Source organism: Lynx canadensis, chromosome D2 (assembly GCF_007474595.2).
Source record: "Lynx canadensis isolate LIC74 chromosome D2, mLynCan4.pri.v2, whole genome shotgun sequence".
Taxonomy (NCBI): Eukaryota; Metazoa; Chordata; class Mammalia; order Carnivora; family Felidae; genus Lynx; species Lynx canadensis.
The window spans coordinates 52,260,159-52,280,576 of NC_044313.2; the positions used below are offsets into that span (position 1 = coordinate 52,260,159).

Below are 20,418 nucleotides of genomic sequence, written 5' to 3' on the forward strand. Positions count from 1 at the left end.
ACCTAGTGGCTTCCAAATAACAGCAGGAACAATATAGCAGGAAAGAAAAGAAAGAAAAAAACAAAACAAAACCTCAGCAAAACCTCAACCACAAGAGCAACATCAGAGCAAAAAACCAGCGACAATTTAGACTGCGAAATCTGACATCTGCCTTAGGCCAGGATACCATTCAGCTCTACATGCATCTGTAGTGATCAAAACTACCAAATAATAAAGATGGCAATTCAACATAGAAGAGCATTATAAGCAGAATTCAGTACAGAAGTTTATTTTCTTTCTAACACTTACATCAATGGAGTCAGTGTTTCCCAAGTATGGTGACGCTTTGAGGTGACCTGAATCACACAAAATCATAAAGCTATTCCCTTTTTAATTTTCTTTCATATTCTCTCATTAAGTCAAGGAGAAAGTTTCAGTTTGGTGCTAATATGTCTTTAACACCTCTGTAATGTTTGCTAGTGCTAGTGTTCCTTTGAGAGAGCAAGCCTCAGGCTGAGAGTCCTGGCAGATAAAAAGATCCAGCCACATTTTAATAAAACTTTGAAAGTAACTTTTACGGTTACCTTCTATTTATGACAACGGATGCTTGTTTTCCACTTATGGTAATAATAAAATTTCCTTTTTCAGCAGATCTATTAAAGAAAGTGAGGTGATTTAATTTTTAATTAGTATTCTAATTACATTTCTTTTTCCAAGTTTACATTTTTAAAAAATTTCAAGCCTACAGAAAAACTAAAGTAGTACACTCAACGCTTATATTCCCTTCACCAAGAGTCACCAATTAACATTTTTGCCTCATATTTTTATCTACACCTGTATCTATACTTATACACACGTATTTACACACACACACTTTTGTTATAATTGTTGAACCATTTAAAAACAAGTTGCAGCAGCATAACACTTCACCATTAATATTTCAGAAAGTGCATCCTAACTTACAAGGACGTGATCATAGAGAACCAAATGCCATTAGCACATGAAGCACATTAACATTAATGTCTTTTTTTTTTTTAGGATTTTATTTTTAAGTAATCTCTACACCTAATGTGGGGCTCAAACTTACAAACTCGAGATCAAGAGTCACACGCCCTACTGACTGAGCCAGCCAGGAGCCCCATTAATGCTTTAATTTCCTCTAATATCTGATTCAAATTCAAATTATCTAATTATCCCCCAATATCTGGTCCAGAAACCAAAGTTACTCATGGCATTTGGTTTGTTATAGCTCTCTTAGTGGGGTAATCTAAAAGAAAACACTAAGAAAATCATTAATACAGACAATATATAAAACTGGCAAAAATTGTGAAGGAGGCACATTTTACTTCAAAAACAATGAATTGAGTAATGGCTGGAGGGGAATGAGGGGGAAAATAATGTAAATAATTAATAAAGAAGAAAAAAAAGACCTCTGCTATTAAACTAAACTTATATTTATAGCACACAAAGCTATGAAGGAAAATATTTAAGACCTTCTCTTTTTTAGAGGATCTTGAACAAAGACAAAAGCCAAAAGATCACTGTCAGGTCATACAGTTACGTGACAAAATGCGTTTCATTAGAAACTCCAGAGCTGATACGTGTTCAAAATAACTAACTCGTCTCTTCTATTGAACATTGTGCTACGTGCTTAAACACATTATCTCATCAAATCCTAATTGATGGTCCCATGAAGAATATTTTTTTATTCCTATGTTACAGATAAGATGACTGAAATTCAGGGAGTTTGTATGGGCCATTGTTTTCTTTCTAGCATTAGAACTTTCCCAAGAAGAATGCACTCATACTATTTTAATTTAAAACAAAAAAAAAAAACCTTTTTAAGATTTTATTTATAAGTAATCTCTACACCCAACTCACAACCCCAAGATCAAGAGTCACATGCTCTATTGCCAGCCAGGTGCCCCTCATACATTTCTTATGCATCTTAAAAAAAAAATTCAAAATAACAAAAAAACACCAAAGTATGGATCTATTTTTTGTTATACACACACACAAAATATTTATTTACAACTGCTTTAAAAGGGCTTCGGAAAAAATTTTTAAAAAGTGGGGGTGCACCTGGGTGGCTCAGTAGGTTAAGTGTCTGGCTTTGGCTCAGGTCATGATCTTGCAGTTCATGAGTTCGAGCCCAGCATCAGGCTCTGTGCTGACACCTCAGAGTCTGGAGCCTACTTTGAATTCTGCCTCTGTTGCTCTCTGCCCCCTCCCCGACTCATGCTCGCTCTCTCTCTCTCTCTCTCTCTCAAAAATAAATGACCACTAAAAAAAATTTTTTAAGAGAACTATCTCCAAAGCAATTAAAAAAATTTTTTTTAATTCACAAAAGGAGGCTTGGAAGAATACATACAAATCACTAATTGTGGCTGTCTTTGGAAAGCTGTTTTAGGGGAAGAACATGCAGGGCTCTCTCCCCGTCCTTCTCTGCCCCTCTCGTGCGCGCGTGCGCACACACACACACACACACACCCACAATCTGGTCCCCTAATATAAGCATAACAAAAGGACTGGCAATAGGGAATAAGCTTACTAATAAGAACATTTCTTTACTAAACAGACATGTTTATAAAATGTTGGGGGTATATTTACTAAGACTGAAATTTAAAAAATGTTTTTAATGTTTATTTATTTTTGAGAAAGAGAAAGAGTGTAAGCAGGGGAAGGGCAGAGAGAGAGGGAGACACAGAATCCGAAGCTGTCAGCACAGAGCACGATGTGGGGCTCAAACTTACAAACTGTGAGATCATGACCTGAGCCAAAGTTGGACACTCAACCGACTGAGCCACCCGGGTGTCCCAAGACTGAAATTTTAAAATATGCCAGGAAAATGTACTATTCAAAGCACTTGTCACTCATTAAACTAAGAATATACCATGAACATGTGGGATGTTAAATATTAAGAAACTGGTTAGTATAATTAATGACATTATAGATTAAAAGAGAAGGGGACCTGGGTGGCTCAGTTGGTTAAGCATCTGACTTCAGCTCAGGTCATGATCTTGCAGTTTCTGGGTTCAAGCCCTGTGCCGGGCCCTGTGCTGACAGCTCAGAGCCTGAAGCCTGCTTCAGATTCTGTGTCTCCCCCCTCTCTGCCTCTCCCCTACTCACACTCTGTGTCTCTCTGTCTCTCAATAATAAATAAACATCAAAAAAATAATAATAATTTTAAAAAAAGATTAAAGGAGAAAAATCATCTCCACAAATCCTGAAAAGACATTTAATAAAATTTAAAATCCACACCTGATAAAACCTCATTAACATAAAAAGTACATAAACCAGCATCAAGTTTTAGGGGACATATTGAAGTATTACCCCCAAAACATATTCACTATCACTAGTATTCATTAACATCATGGAAAAAGTCATACCATGCAAACAGTAACCAAAGAAAAGTGAATTGGCTACATTAATAACAGAAAAAGGACAAGATAAAAGTCCTTACTAGAAGAAAAAAAGGACATTGTATAATGATGAAAGGGTCAATAAATCAAAAATATAGCAATAACAAATATATATGCACCTGACAACAGGCCTCAAAACAGGTTAAGAAAAAATGACAGTATTGAAAACACAGACAATCTAACAATTATTGACTCTTGAATATTATACTTTAAATAACAGAATAATCAAACATAAGATCAACAAAGAAACAGAAGTCTTGAACAGCACTACAAATCAACTAGATCTAATAGACATCTATAGATGTCTCCAACCAGCAACAGCAGAGTACACCTTCTTAAGTGCACATGGAACATTTTTCAGGATACAACATAGGTTAAGCCATAGAGCAAGCCTCAATAAATGAAAAAGGGTTGAAATCACACAAACTACGTTCTCTGACCACAATGGAATGAAATTAGAAACCAGTTTAAAAAAAAAAAAAAGGTAAGTTTAGGAAATTTACAGCCCAGTGTAAACCTTTGAACAATGGTAAATGAGGATGAGATGGCTGGAAAAGTCAGGCGGCAGGGTAGGGGCCAGAGTCTGATAAGCAACAGCTCAAGGCGTGCCCAAAAAGAAACCCACTCTCTTCCAACTGTGTCAGATTTAATACAGCAAGGATCTCTGACAAACGCATTTACATCATTAAAGCCAACAGCTAATCAGCTAAAATAAATTGGAACACTCAGTTTCACAAAATGATGACAGGAAGTTAGTGAAACACAGGCTGGCTGACACAGCTAAGACCCTCTGGAGTCCTGCACAATTTAAGGGGCAAGTGATTTCAAGGAATCTATGTATTCCAGCAATCCTTGGAAATGGGAATACTGCACCAAGGAGGCCAATTGCATTTTGCTCCCCCCACCTCCTCCCCTACATTCCAAAGTAAAACTGGAGACAGACAGCACCACAGGTTAAATGAGGTTAAGTGAAATAAAAGTTGGAAAGTTAATTTAATTAAAATTTTCAAAGGCAAAAAGTGAAACTGTTTAAGAGAGATCTAGATTTCTGATTGATATAAAGTTGCTATATAATTTCCTAAAGGCATCATAAATTAGTGGGGAAAGTAAGAATTGTAATAGATTCTACTGAAACAATCAATTTGCTATTAAAGCAAGCAAACAAAAAGCAGATCCTTACGCCATTTACCAAAATAAAAATTATAGATGATTTTAATGACTTAAGTATGACACCACTAAAAACAACAAAAAACTAGAAGGAAATATTAGTAAATGACTTCTCTGAATTCAGGATGGGGAAGAGTATTCTAAAAATAACCAATAAAAATTACAAAAATTGATAATAGTATATAGTATATTCCACGGCTCCAATAGAATACTATTTGCATACTCATAAAAATCTCATAAAAATATAAACACGGAATACAAATAACGACCTAGGCAAAAATGAAGGCTTAACACTGAGATGAAAGGCAATGGGAAGGGAATATGCATATAAGAGAACTTTATCCTTATTTTCCCTCGACAAGAGGTCAATAGAAAATGGCTAACGTTGAAATTCAAGAAACAGCATTATAAGAATGTTATTTAAAAACACAGAACTCTAACTTCCAGAAGAAATGACTAAATGTGGCATAAAGAGTTGAAGATGCGGGGGGGAAAGTGTTGAAGACAGTTGCCTCTGGGGTACAGGATGAAGGATGAGGAGAGAGTCACACTACAGTTATTGAACAATGACCATTAAACATAAAACATGTTCAAGTTATTCATAATCAAAGAACTGCAAAGGAAACTAACAGGAATCCACTCTTCCCTCTACCACATTAGCAAGATAAAAAGGGCTAGGAAGCAAGTAGATGTCTAAGGCCTCTCATGCTCGGCTTACTTTTTGACAATATGTTCCGAAAGCCTTAGAAAAAGAATTCATGTTTATGCCCCAGTATATGTCCTTCAATAATCTATCCTATGGGAAATAATTACCTATGTATATGCAAAATTTTAGTAGCAGTATTATCTGTAATAGCAAAACAGTTAGGAACATCCTAAATGTTGAGACACAGGGGCACCTGGGTGGCTCAGTCAGTTCAGCGCTGACTTTGGTCCAGGTCATAATCTCAGAGTTCATGAGTTCGAGCCCCTCGTCAGGCTCTGTGTTGACAGCTCAGAGCCTGGAGCCTGCTTCGGATCCTGTGTCTCCTCTCTCTCTCTCTCTGCCCCTCCCTGCTCGTGCTCTGTATCTCTCTGTCTCTGTCAAAAATAAAATAAAAAACATTTTAAAAAATGTTAAAACACAAAGACATAGGAAACACTACCAGCCATTTAAAGTCACACTGTGAGGCACTAGCTTGGCTCAGTCAGTTAAGCAACCAACTCTTGATTTCAGCTCAGGTATACTTTGTGAGATTCAGCAGGCTCTGGGTTCCATTGTTACTATGGGGCTCTGTGCTGTGGGGGACCTGCTTGGGATTCTCTCTTTCTCCGTCCCCTGCTCACACTCTCTTCTCTCAAAATAAGTAAATAAACTTAAAAAAAAAAAAAGTCACACTGCAAAGAATAAGGAATATGGGGAAAGGCTCACAACAGATTTTAAATGTAGAAAGGAACATATAAATATATATAGTTAATATATTCCTCTTGTTATTTAAATATAACAAATATATACATGTAGGGAAAAAAAGAATGGAAGAAAAAACAGTTTTTATCAGTAATTACCTTTGGAATAAATTTGCAGTCATGGTGCATCATCCCTTGAACCTTTCTGTATTTTTCAAAGTTTTGTACAATGAGCATGTATTCCTCTAAAAACATATGCTTTTTCTGATTTTTAAATAACAAGAAGTAGGGAAACAACAACACAGAAATGTGGATTTTAGCCACTCATGGCCTGTGTGACTAGAGCAAGTGTCCAGTAGGAAAGGAGATCTTCTTTAGAAGATGATAAGGACATCAATTTACACTTTTCCCTCAAGAGCAGAAGGGCCACTGCCCCTTCCACACCCTGGACCCTGCTCAGGTGCCCTTTCTAGCACGGCCCAGGAAAAGCTCACTACCTCGCTATCTGAGGGCTAGGCAGTTGGAGCAAACTATCCCTACTCAGTCTTGGGCTATTATTATCTCCATTTGTCAGCTGAGGAAACTGAGACAGACTCGACTTGGGCAATGGGAAAAGTCAGGATTTGAACTAAGCATTCTGGCTCCAGAGCCTCCTTCTTTAGAATCATCTCTAAGATCCCTTTCAGGAGGAACAAGGGCCTTGTCCAATTAACACATCTAGACTATTTCCTCAACCACCTGAGTAGACTCTATTGCACATCTATAAAAGAAAGTTAGCCTTGGGCAGTGATTCCCAAACTTCTGCTGCACACTGACATTACCCAGCTTTTCAAGAACTTCTAATGTCTAGCTCCCACCCTCATCACTGATTTCTCTGGTCTGTTTCTTCATCTGTAAAATTCCGTTAATAACAGTACTTATTTCTCAGAGTCCATAGAATAGTATTTTGTATATAATAAATATTTAGAACTTTGCCTGGTCCATAGTAAGCAGTATGAGTTTAATATTAACATCTTCTTATGTACTCTATATAGAGCCTTCAAATTAGTATGAACTGTTTATTATGCACACTTTACAAGGTACATGTTTTAACCATATTCTTTTGTTTCTGTTGTATATCACAGACAAAATGGGGAAATGCAAGAGTCAAAAACACAAATAATGAATTTCAGGAGAGTCAAGGCATTTCTTGCAAGATACATGGCGATGTTCTTCTATGTCAGATTAAAATAGGACCTAAAAAGCACTGGTCTCAGTGATACCTATTTATTTCATTTTGCTCTGAAATTTTCAGAAGCTAGAAAAATACACACAATTTGCACCTGATCAATGCTCTGCGAACTGCCTACAGGATTGTGTTCATACCCCAGTAAGATTTATTGCTAACCAACATGCCATGCTAAATTGAAATCAAGATATTACACAATTTTCCAATAAAGAGGTAATTTTATAAGTTGGTATAAATGCTTTGTGAGGATGTAATTGTTGGCATCTTGTTATATTTCAATAGCTGGTGGAAAATGAGATAAGTTGGAAGGTTTACAGAGGGTCAGAGCTCATTAGATGAGAAGATCATCTTTTTTTTCAGCTCTAGAAAGCACATTTATAGGCTGATAACTAAACTGTTATTCTTTAACAGTTGGAACAGTCAGTATTTCCAAAACATTCCAACTAAGTACAGCTACTGCAGAAGATTCTACTAAAACACTATGAAATGAAAGGAAAAGAATCCTTGGGGTTAACTGCCTTTGTGAATCTTGATTTGATATTTATCTTTTCTGAGTTTTTACTAAGAACTGAAAATACAACATCCATCTACCTGCATATTTTTCTTTTTTTCCACCTTTATTGACATATAATTGACATAACATTGTAAGCATGATAATCATTCATTTTAAAATAAGTCAGTTTCTTTTTCAGCCTATTTAGATTTTTCTAATTGAGGATTCAAATTTAAATAATAGACATAAAATTCTTCAGTTGTTACTTAGTATTTAAAATGTCACAAAAGAGCCTATCTTATTAAGTTGTCCTATGCATTCTGTGGGCATTTAAAGACAGACCTTTCTCTCTACAACTTTAAATGCACTTCTCAGGGAACATTTGGATATCCAAACTCCCATTGTTAAAAACTCTCAAGCTATTAGTGCCAAATCCATCCTTCAATTCAACTTGTGAGTAAAGAAACGCTAAGTGGAAGCAGGAGGCAAGTCCCTGTTCCTGCTCTCATGGAAATGATTTAGGATGTACCGTCAGACCTAGAGCTCAGGCCTCTTGATTCCCAGCCTTCAGCTAGCATTACCCCCATAAACTGTGATTCATTCTTTGCTAAGCAGACTTAGACCGTGTTATATCATAGCCCCCAAACCTTCCAAGATTTGCAACCTCCACTGTAAAAACTAATTTAGGTGAGGATACTGAAACCACTGTGTGACAGGCAGAATAATGCATCCCCACCAACACCACCAGTGTCCACTTCCTAATGCTAAGAACCTGTGAATCTGTCACCTTATATGGCAAAGTGACCCTATAGGTGTGATTAAGTTAAGGACTTTGAGATGGGGAGATTATCCAGGATTATCTAAGTGGCTCCAACCTAATCACATGAATCCTTTAAAAGCTGTCCAGGCTGTGGTCAGAGTAAGATGTGATTACGGAAAAATGGTCTGAGAGATGCAGTACTGCTGGTTTTAAAGATGAGGGAGGGAGCCAGAGCCAAGGAATTTAGGCAGCACACAGAAGCTGGAAAAGGTGATAAAACACATTCTTCCCCTAGAGACTCCCCTGCCCACACTTTGATTTTAACCCAATGGGACCCATGTTGGATTTCTGACCTATAGAACCATAAGACAATAAATTTGCATTGTTTTAAGACACTAAGTCCGTGGTAATTTGTTGTAGCACTAATAGGAAATAATAGACACAAATGAAAAGTTATTCACATGGTCTAAGTATCACTCTACAAATTACTTACTTACTAACTACAAAAAAGAAAACATGCCATTATAAAAATAGATCTAACAGATAAGCACCTTAACCAAATGGCCAAATAAGCACCACCAGTAATGACACAATCTAAAAGGATATTATCTCCTGACAGGACAAGAGGAAATACACATCACTCCCACAATATTCTTGCCAAAAATGTTTACTTGATTTTGATCATGAGAACACAATCAGATAAACACTAACTGTGAGACATCCTATAAGACAATGGCCTAGACTTGTCAAAAATGTCACTGATGTATTATTGTCAACTATACTCAAAAATATATTTTTTAAAATAATTTTAAAAAATAATTTAAAAATAAACAACAAAAAAAGTCACTGATGTGAAAAGCAAAAAAAGAGGGAAAACTGTTCTCTACTAAAGATACAATAATCAGGGTGCCTGGGTGGCTTAGCTGACTCTTGATTTCAGCCTAGGTCATGATCTCAGAGTCATATGAGATCAAGCCCAAGTGTCATGTCAAGCTCCATGCTAAGCATGGAGCCTGCTTGGGATTCATGTTCTCTCTCGTTCTCTCTCATTCTCTCTCTCTCTCTCTCTCCCCACCCCCCCTTCTCTTCCCCACTAGTGCTTACTCTCTCACTGTCTTTAAAAAAAAAAAAGAAAAAAAAAAAAGAAGGGCGCCTGGGTAGTTCAGTTGGTTAAGCATCTGACTCTTGGTTTCTGTTCAGGTCATGATCTCGCAGATCGTGAGTTCAAGCCCACATCAGGCTCTGTGCTGACACTGTGGAGCCTGCTTAGAATTCTTTTCTCCCTCTCTGCACAGTTTATTGCTCTCAAAATAAATAAATAAAGTTAAAATAAAACAAAAAAAAAAAGATTTAACAACCAAATGCAATGCACAATCCTTAACTGGATCCCAGATCAAAAACAAAAGTTATGAGGCACCTGGGTGGCTCAGTGGTTAAGTGCCCAACTTCAGCTCAGGTCACAATCTCATGGTCCATGAGTTTGAGCCCTACATGAGGCTCTGTGATGACAGCTCAGAACCTGGAGCCTGCTTTGGATTCTGTGTCTCCATCTCTCTCTGCACCTCCTCCTCTCAAGCTCGCTCACTCTCTCTCTCAAAAATAAATAAACATTAAAAACAAAAGAAGCCATTTGGGAAAATATGGACTGTCTATTGGATAACACTCTTGTTTCACTACTAAATTTCTTACATAAAATAGTAATAGGAAAATGTTCCTCAGTATATAATTATTATGACTTAATGTCATAACATCTTAGTATCATAGTGTCTACCACTTATTTTCGAACAGTTCAACCAAAAATTATGAGTAAGTATACGTATTTGTGTATACATACACACTTAAAAGAGGGAGAAAGAACAAATGTAACAAAATGCTTAACAATCGGTAAATCCAAGTAAAAGAAACACAGCACTTACTGTATTACTCTTTCAACTTTTCTGAAATATTGCAATTTCACAAATTACAAAGTTAAGGGGGAAATATCTTTCTGGTTCCCTCCACTGCCTATCTTTTCTAGTTTCCTCACAACCTGCCAGCAATCTAACTGGAATAGCTAATGTTCTTCAAAGATCCCACATTCTTCCACTAGCAGATCCTGTTTTCTGCAGCATTACTCACATCTCAAGGCTCTGGGTTGGGTTGTTTGTGAGAGAGGCTGGCAAGCTTGTGTGCACATAAACTGGGGAGGGGCAGAGGGAGGAAGAGAGGGGGAGAGGGAGAGCAAGAGGGAGGGAGGGAGGGAGGGAGGGAGAGAGAGAGAGAGAGAGAGAGAGAGAAAGAGAATCTCAAGAAGGCCCCCCCACCCAGTGCAGAGCCCAAGGGGGATGCGGTGAGGGGTGGGGGGGGCTCAATCTCACAACCCCGAGATCATGACCTGAGCAGAAATCAAGAGTGGGACACTCAACTGACTAAGCCAGTCACCCAGGTGCTCCTAAGGTTGGGTTTTGATATAAGGTAGAAGCTCCTATATGATTATTAAAATACCAGTTTTGGAAACAAGATCAAATATCAAATAGGAATCATCATTTGATGTCCTTTAATACTTTATTTTAGTTTGAGTATTCCTTGCTTCTCTTATTATTATTTCTCTTACTGCATATAAACTTTACCTCTCTTGAATTTTATCATTCCCATGTATGATCTAAGAGAGTCACAAGCATGGCAATAAACCACGGACAAAAATCGGGACTGGCCGTATCAGAAACAACTACAGAAACATTCAAGGACTGCCTGCCTCTGGCTCCCAGCCCACATCTCTTTGAGTATCACAGGCAGCCCAGACCAAAGCTCACCTCCTTCCTGTAGGCCTCATTGCTGTCCATATGGCAGCTTACTGACATCAAAGAAGATGGAAGAAATTATCTAAATTCACCAGGCTAGTCCCATTCCCTCCCTTGAACTGTAGAAGAGTCATTGATATCTCAATTACCTCTTCTGCAATACCTTTTTCCCTGCATGCTAAGATTTTGTAAAGCTAAAAAAAGGGGGAGGGGGAGGGTACCGGACTAACAGATGGAGGATTAAGAACAAAAGACCTCCCTGACAGGGGGAACAAGAGCTAAAATGTTTGTATACCTACAATAATAGTACAGAAGAACAAAAATTGAACTTGTAAATAAAATTAAGTTGTTCTTCTGAAACGCCTGTCTAGCTACAGACAGGAAAAGGCTCAGCATGGTTTCTATGTATGTTATGCTGTTTCTAATAGAAAGGACACAATCAAGCCAAAACAAACATCTGTTAAACAGTTAAGTTTGTTAATGAAACAAAATTGCAGCTGGTTTTATCAAAGATCAAAAGTGAAGCAAATTAGAGAAAGGATGTATGAACAAAGCTGGTTTCTAAAAAATAATGGCTAAAGAACTCTAAACCTACTTGTCAAATTAACACAAATCCTTCCTGGATTTTACTTACACCACTGATTAGTATTTATTTTGTAGCTTTGTAAAGGCCAGATTCACAGTTTAAATCTAATACCATTCACTCTAGAACTTTTGCCCATATAGTTCATTTTGCAGATTTATCAAAATACTACCTTTCATAAAACAAAAAAGTTAGACTCCACATTAATATTCTGCTAATTAAAAGCTCATTTATAAAAGGAAACAACAGTATGCAGTTTGCAACTCCTGAAGACATCTCAGGGAAAGCAGTCCAGCCCCAAGCAGAAGCCCAATAATAGGGATTAGCATTTCACAACGTGCACCACCATACCTCCATTTCTTACATGTATAAACTCACATCACCACCTGAAGACAGGGAGATAAGAGCACCTCCACACAAATAAAAATATTTTTTTCCCATGGCCCTGCTAACTCAAAATGTCACAAACCAATTACATGGCTGACTCATTTGCTAACTTTAATTTAGTAAGGTAATTGATGTTTATGTACTAAGAAATATTAATAGATCAGAAAGATCAAAGTACCTGAGAAGATGCAGATTCACATTTGAATGTTGGCATAACTAGAGATGAACAGTTTCATCAAATCTACTGTGGTTTAATGTACTAGCCAAGAAAATTGTTTGTAAACAAAACAAGAAGTCATGGATTTACAATCAAAATTTGCCATTGCAAAGATAAAACAATGGCATTTTCTCATGTACCCTTTGTACATTAAGGTACAAAGAAAATATATAAAATATAGACCTTCATTCTGAGAAACATTAAAATGTACTACTTACTACATAAGGTTTGAAGAGAAAGAATGAATAAAAACCTTTGCCATCCCAGATACCATCATAATAAATTAGCAAACATCACCTGTTAAGTAACTTCAAAGCGATAAAACATTGATTTTCTTGGCACTGTGAGTATAACAAATGTAGCTGTTATGTAAGCCAAACAGGTATATGGAATACAACAGTAAGTCCCTGAAAGCTGCTGACAATATCCAGAATTAGTCAAAACACCACACCCTTAGCATCCCTAATGCTTGGAAAATACCATTAGGAAATAAGAAAATAGACTATATATGTGTGTGTGTGTGTGTGTGTGTGTATACATATGTGTGTATGTATACGTATGTATGTGTGTTGTATATGTATGTGTGTGTGTGTGTGTGTGTGTGTGTGTGTGTGTGTGTGTGATTCAGGACAAGATGATGTGTTGCCGAAAAGGCAGCTGCAAGTATCAAAACTGTCTAAGATCCAAAGAGTTAAAAAGAATGTTTAAGACTCATTTTCACAGTCAAAAATCCTGACCTAATGTTACTACTTTACCTGAAGCCTATTTCATTAGAAGTCTAGACAAGTCCCATCTTGATAAAAGCTCAAAAGTGGAACAAGCTGTCATGCCTCTGAGTACAACAGAAAGACTCATTCACTCTTCATTTTATCTTTCCCTTGACCCAACTAACTAGTTTGAGACAATCCAAGTGCTCTCTCAATAATGTCTCAACAACTGGTATTATCTGCTCACAAAAGCAGTGCTTAGATAGTCTGCTATTTGGAAGAACTACTGAAGCTTAATTATAGGAACAACATAAACTACAATATTTTTTTCTTTCCTGACCCTGAAACAGCAGGTATTTGATCTATCTAGTCTTCCACATTGTAATAGGTTTCTGTCTGACTTTATCATTCTAAAACTGACTTTCATCCATACCAATTCCAAAATCCAGGTTATACAAAGAGTATATTTTGCAATGTTTAAGGCTTTATCCAACTTTCAGCTGAATACACATAGCTAAGCACTCTTTGAGAAATGTGACATCTGCAATACAAAGGACACCAATTCAAAGGAAAACTAAGAAGGTCAACAGAGAGGAGGACACTTGGACTCTCTATAATTAGCAGATAAAAAAAATACACACATTCCTGCCAAAAAGATCCAGAGTCTGAGACTATGAACGATTCCCCTAGGGCCAAGAGACTTCTGGAAGCCTGCCACATCAAAGAACAATATGGACTAGTGAATGGTCCTTCACAAAGTACAGGCAATTGGAAAAGTCCCAGAAAAAGACAAGGAGGGTCTCTCTAGGGCAGGGATAATGGGACTGGAGAGGCGAAGACAAAGTGGTGAAAACCAAAGAAAGGAATCTAAAAATGAAGTTCTTTTATTTATGACATTTACACAAAAGTGATGTAGGATGTATGTTAATATTATATTTATGGAAATATTTCATACTAATAACATTGCCAAAGCCCTAATAAAATATCTCCCTAGAAGGGAGTGGGGGACAAACAGAATAACAAACTGAACGAGCCAAGACCACAAGTGATTTTTAACACAATTTTGTCTCTCAGCCCCATTTTGGACCATAAACTCATCTTCACTTTTTTTCTTAGGGACAGTATCATTGTTTTTGTAATTCTGTTTGAAGGCTTCTGTAAGATTTCATTTCTCCAACAAAAAACATCAAAAGACCTACCTGATATTAGAAGCATCTCCCTTTCCAACTATAGCAGCCTAAAATGAGAATTCCCATATTTTGTACTGTACTGGAAACATACCAATATTTGATACTTAATAAATTATAGCAAAATACTCCCAATAAAGTGAAATACCAAGGACTCTGTTTAAAATTGAACTGATTTCATAAAAATGCTAAAGCTCAAATATTCAAATGGAATCTTAATGCTACAAAGTGTGTGGTGATAACTGAAGTCTCTCTTAGAATATTTGACTTTCCAAAGTCCTCATAATCTGACCTAATTGAGCTTTACCACTTTTAATGAGAAACACTAATACTATCCTTTAGGAGTTCCCTCACCAAGTCAAAGATAAAGTTTTATCTTCAGTGGTTTAATTCATTTCCATATCACCTCACCAAAGAGAGCTTTCTTAAATAAATACAAAGAAGTTATGCTAAGGAGCCAGTGTGGTAATATCCAATTTGAATTCTAGACTATCAGAAGATGTGCAATTACATTTCAGAAAGGAAGAAGCCCTTCTATTTTAACTTGCATTGTATTCTTCCTAGCAGCCATGCATAGGAATGATGATGATGTTAAATCTAATTAGACACAGATTTACTACTTTCCCTACTATTTTTCCATACTGCTAATATTATAAATAGCACCTGTTTTAAAAACTGTAATAAGCTCACTGCAACTATCAAATTTAAAATACCAGAAATCTATTTGTTGGGGGAAAACAGCTTCTAAACAGTTGAGGAAATGTAAGAAATACTTTTACTGTTAATGAAAAGCCAGCAATGTTAACCAGTATACAGCCCAGCAGTAAAGAGGTCTGGAATCACACTATCTTCTTAGAATGCTGGCTTCACCACTCACTAGCTCTATAAGTGATATGACAAATTACTTGGGCTTTGAGTCCCACTTTTTCATGTGCAAAACAAGGATAATAATCTTATGGCCCTCACAGTTATTGTGACAAGTCAAGGAGATAATAAATGTAAAAGCACTTGGAATACTGCCAGCATTTAACACTTAAGAAATGTTAGTTATTATTTTTAATATTTTTGTTTCATTTTCACAATTAAATGGAACTGCACAGCAAAAACACTTCTCTGAGACATTAGTTGACTAAATTGTGAGATAACTCCATCTCTGTACAGTTGTCTTTTATATCATAAATGTCTTCCCACAATGCAAAATCTATAAATTTCTAGCACATCAAGAACAATGATAATCTGCCCTTCGAATATATTAGAGAAAGTCCTATATACACGAAACCATAGTACAACCAGTCTACATTCAGATCCAAGTACAGAAGCTAAAGTAAGAAAAATCAAAAACCAGCAATACATTATGGTTTTAGTATAAGAAACAACAAATATTTTCTACAGTATTAACATACTTACATTGGCTATTTGACATTTTTGATCCCTTTGAGAATCTGATTAAAACAAAAACAACAACAAAAAGCAATAGGCCCTAACCCTAGAAAAACGCATGGATACTGATAACTTTATATTAGATTTCTGGGGATTTGTGACCTATCTTTCCCAAGTTCATTCATAGACCCAGGTTAAGAATTTCTATTACAATTACTTACCAATTTTACATGGTTTTAAACTATTTACCACTTGTAATCTCAAAGGGCAATATTATTTTCACCAAGGTAAAATACTATTGCAAATATACCACACAAACAATCCAGTACCTTGTGGCCAAACTGACTTGATAAGATTTTTATTTGTTCTTTTTTAAGAATTAGATCAAGTAAAATCATAAAGTAAAAATTCTAGGACTCATTTCCTCTGTTTTCCTTGTTCTATGATGATGCTAATTGGACAATATGAAAAGATCAGCATCATAGAAGGAGCAGTAACAATTGCATGCTAAGCAATAAATTACTCTGTTCTCAATCCTAGACACTTCCAGACATGAATTTTCCTTTAGACTAAAAATACTTCTAAAGAGATGCCGCATGAAAAAAAAAATGATAAGGTTAGCAAGAAATGATGGGCAAGGTTAAAGAAAGGATAAAAAAGGGACTGGAGCATTTGTAGTGACTTCTACCTGGATGACAAATTTATTGAAAAATACTATTAAATTACCTAAAGCTGCCTGAATTAGTCCAGGTACCTGGTAATTATAAAATCTTAATATACCTCAGGGTAATGTATAGGTTTTGAAAACAAAGATATCCAAATCCATCAAGAAATGGATCTACATTCCTTTAAGGAATTTCCTCATGGTATATATAAGCTTTTATAAAAAATATTTAATGAGAAACCTAAGTGCTTAACATGGCTTTGTCAGACACAAGAATTAGGATTTGAGTCACTCAGTACACTTTTTTGAAACAAATATTATTAAAATAAAATTTTTTATAGGTAACTTACTTCTTTAAGAACACATTTTCTCACAAAGAATTGAGGGTTGTTAACACAAATACCACCGAAAGATAAAATAAATGTGAGGAAAACTAATAAAAATAAAATTAAGAAATAAATGCAGGGGTGCCTGGGTGGCTCAATTGGTTGAACATCCGACTTCAGCTCAGGTCATGATCTCACAGTTCATGCGTTCGAGCCCTGGGTGGGGCTCAATGCTGTCAGCACAGAGCCCACTTCAGATACTTTGTCCCCTCTCTCTCTCTCTGCCTCTCCTCTGTTTGCACTCATGTGTGCTTTCCCTCTCTCTCTCTCTCTCTCCCTCTCTAAAATAAACAAATGTTAAAAAAAAGAAAGAAAGAAATACTAGAGGGTACCTGGCTGGCTCAGTCAGTACAGCATGCGACCCTCAACCTAGAGTTTGTAGGTTCAAGCCCCACTTTGGGTATGGAGAGTACTTAAAAAAAATTAAACCTAGGTGGTTCAGTCTGTTGATCATCATGATTTAGGCTCTTTGTTGGTTCAGTCGGTGAGCACTCTTGATTTCAGTACAGGTCATGATCCCAGAGTTGTGGGATCAAGCCCTGCATTGGGCTCGGCTCTGAGCATGGAGCCTGCTTAAGATTCTCTCTCTCACCCTCTTGCCCCCTTCCCAACTCATGCTTTCTCTAAATAAATAAATAAATTCAAGAAAGAAAGAAAGAAAGAAAGAAAGAAAGAAAGAAAAAAAAAAAAAAAGAAAAAGAAGGAGGGAGGGAGGGAAGGAAGGAAGGAAGGAAGAAAGGAAGAAAGGAAGGAAGGAAGGTAGGAAGGAAGGAAGGAAGGAAGGAAGGAAGGCAGGCTAGAAAGGCAAATCACTGGGTGCTACCCAGTTTCTAGAGCTGGGTCTCTATCAGCTTAAACCACTGAGGGAAGTAGAGTCCATCTCAAGAGCTGGCAGTACCCAAAGAAGAAAAACAAGCTATCAGGTGCACAACTTTCCTTAACACTTGTGTTTCCATCACTCCTAGAAATGTAGTCAATGCCTACAACTACTCTTTCTGCCAACAATGAAAGGCCTAAATTATTATAAACAATTTGCTATTGCTCTACTTAGGTTTTAGTTTGGGAGACACCTTCAGTAGCTTTGAAATGAAACAAAAATCCTACTCGATCAAAGATTTAAATTACAGAAGTCATTTATATGTATAAGTGAGAAAACTGTCATATAATAAATATGACATAAGAAATAACATAAGACCCAGAGAAACTAAACAGTAAAAGATATGGCATGACACAAAATAAACATTCACTTTCACCCACTGAGAATCAGATAATAATAAATTACTTCAAATTGAAATACGCAGGATTTAGGTCACACATTAAAACAATTCCAGGAATGCACAGGTTATCGGTATTAATATAATTAACTAGTCTATAGAGCTGTCTTCTCTGAAAATAATAAAGAGAAAAATGTATCAATTATACCTCAATAAAGCTGAAAAGATAAATTATAAATAATTTAATATTTTTTAAAGAGAAAAATATACAATGGCCTTTCTTAGACTTTTGAAATATATATGGTCCTGCCTTGATGAAGGAGGATTAAAGTTACTATCCAGGGGCGCCTGGGTGGCGCAGTCGGTTAAGCGTCCGACTTCAGCCAGGTCACGATCTCGCGGTCCGTGAGTTCGAGCCCCGCGTCAGGCTCTGGGCTGATGGCTCGGAGCCTGGAGCCTGTTTCCGATTCTGTGTCTCCCTCTCTCTCTGCCCCTCCCCCGTTCATGCTCTGTCTCTCTCTGTCCCAAAAATAAATAAACGTTGAAAAAAAAATTAAAAAAAAAAAAAAAAAAAGTTACTATCCAGGTCCCTTCAAGCACTCACCAATTAGCAACTAGTGTTTAAAAAACAAATTGCATAATCATCACATTAAATTCTTCCCAATAAGGAAACCCCTAATACATAGTAAAACAGTATAGAACAATTTATATTAAAAAACAATATATACATTTTAAAATATAAAAGCCTGCTCTAAAGCAAAAGATATGATTTTATTCAACTTCACTCAGAACTTTTGTACATATAGAATTTAACTGAAACTGTACAAGACAGATGGGCAATACTTAGAATATATTGTCTTTACTTACCTGATCTTTCTCATGGGGTAGAAGGCTGACAGGTGGTAGCGAGGACGGGAAAGCACTGGGATACTTGGGAGCCCCTTTGCAGTCTAAGCTTCCATAATTGACCCTGTACTGCGGTCCATCTTTCAGTAACCTCCCATTGTTCACTGCACGTTTGGCCCCTAGTCGCAGCCGCTGCTGAAAGGCTGGGTTGTTGGTGGTGCTTATGAGATCACTTTGACTTCTGAGATACTTCTCGATGTTCTTCAGGGAGGAGCCATTTGGCTCCTCGAGTCCTTCAATTGCTCTCCTTAAAAGTTTATTCCAATCCACATTGCGGAGATCATTACATGATCCCCTAGACCCCTTGGTTGACTTAGGAAAAGTGCCTGGTTTAACTGATGAAAAGCGCCCAGGGTTGTCTGGGTCCTTATAGGAGGCAAGGCCTTTGTTGGTGACTTTAAGAACTGAGCCATCCTGAACACTGAGTTCCAGCTGTTCAGAGACTGTCTTCTTATCCAACCCATGGGAAGTGCTGACTGCATGGCAGATTCTCTCTTCAGAGGGCCTTTGCTTTTGCTTTTTTATTTTCTGTATAGCTTCAAGAATCCACTCTGTATAAAGTGGGTTTGCAAGTTTTACCATGGTTGACAAATGACTTCTTCAATACCAAAGTTACCCATAGAGGTTCTCCTTGTATTTAACAGAACTTGAACATTTAAAAGTCATTTACAATTCAACAAATGGGCAAAATATTCCAGACCGTATTAAACAAAACCTCACAAACATCCATCCTTAAGAGATTAAAAACAGGACACACAGGCAATGTTGATAGTTGTCTTATTTGACCAACGGGAAAGACTGCATTCCGGTGAAGAACATCTTTAACAAGGAAATCAAGACCTTAAAGGATAAAAAGGGGGAAAAGGTCCTTAATAATGGAACTTTGAAAAATAAAAGACTCTTTAGTATTACTTTTCAGATGCAAAAGGCCCACAGAAGTAATGACAGGCAAGTGTTATGTAACAAAGCCACAGTGACTATATTTCCTAACCAGAAATTGGGTCACGGTCTGAGAAGGAAATTTTTTTTAGGACTCTCACTTGTTATTTATTATGAAGTCATTATGGGGCACTGAAAAGATAACACCTACGTACTTATTTAATGGATTAACCTTTATTGAAATTAATAACATTACATGAGTAGCTCAAGATATATGTCTATTCTAAACATAAAACCAACCTCAAAGAGTAAGTCTACGACACAAAAAATCTGATGAAAGTATAGCTGACTCGAACAATATGAGGGATTGGGGCATCAACCCCCACATAGTCAAAAATCTACCTATAACTTTTGACTCCCCAAAAACTTAACTACTAATAGCCTACTGTTAACTGGAAGCCTTTCCAATAACCATAAATGGTTGATTAACACATTTTGTAAATTATATTTATTACATACTGTATTTTTAAAATAAAGTTAGCTAGAGAAAAGAAAATGTTATTAAGAAAATCATAAGGATGAGAGGGGTGCTTGGGTGGCTCAGTCAGTTAAGTGTCTGACTCTTGATTTCAGCTCAGGTCATGATCTCACAGTTTGTGGGATTGAGCCCCATGTCAGGCTCTGTGCTGACAG

The 20,418-nt window shown here is 36.8% G+C and overlaps 1 protein-coding gene across 4 annotated transcripts in view; it reads right to left on the reverse strand.

Moving 5' to 3' along the window:
• KAT6B (lysine acetyltransferase 6B) overlaps positions 1-20,418 on the reverse strand; it is a 189,646-nt gene that overhangs the window by 153,884 nt on the left and 15,344 nt on the right. For all 4 annotated transcript variants that reach the window (XM_030334026.1, XM_030334025.1, XM_030334027.1 and 1 more), the window contains exon 3: positions 18,808-19,686. In XM_030334026.1, the coding sequence (XP_030189886.1) occupies positions 18,808-19,428 (621 nt within the window). In that variant the 5' untranslated portion in view covers positions 19,429-19,686. The remainder of the gene's footprint in view (positions 1-18,807; positions 19,687-20,418) is intronic.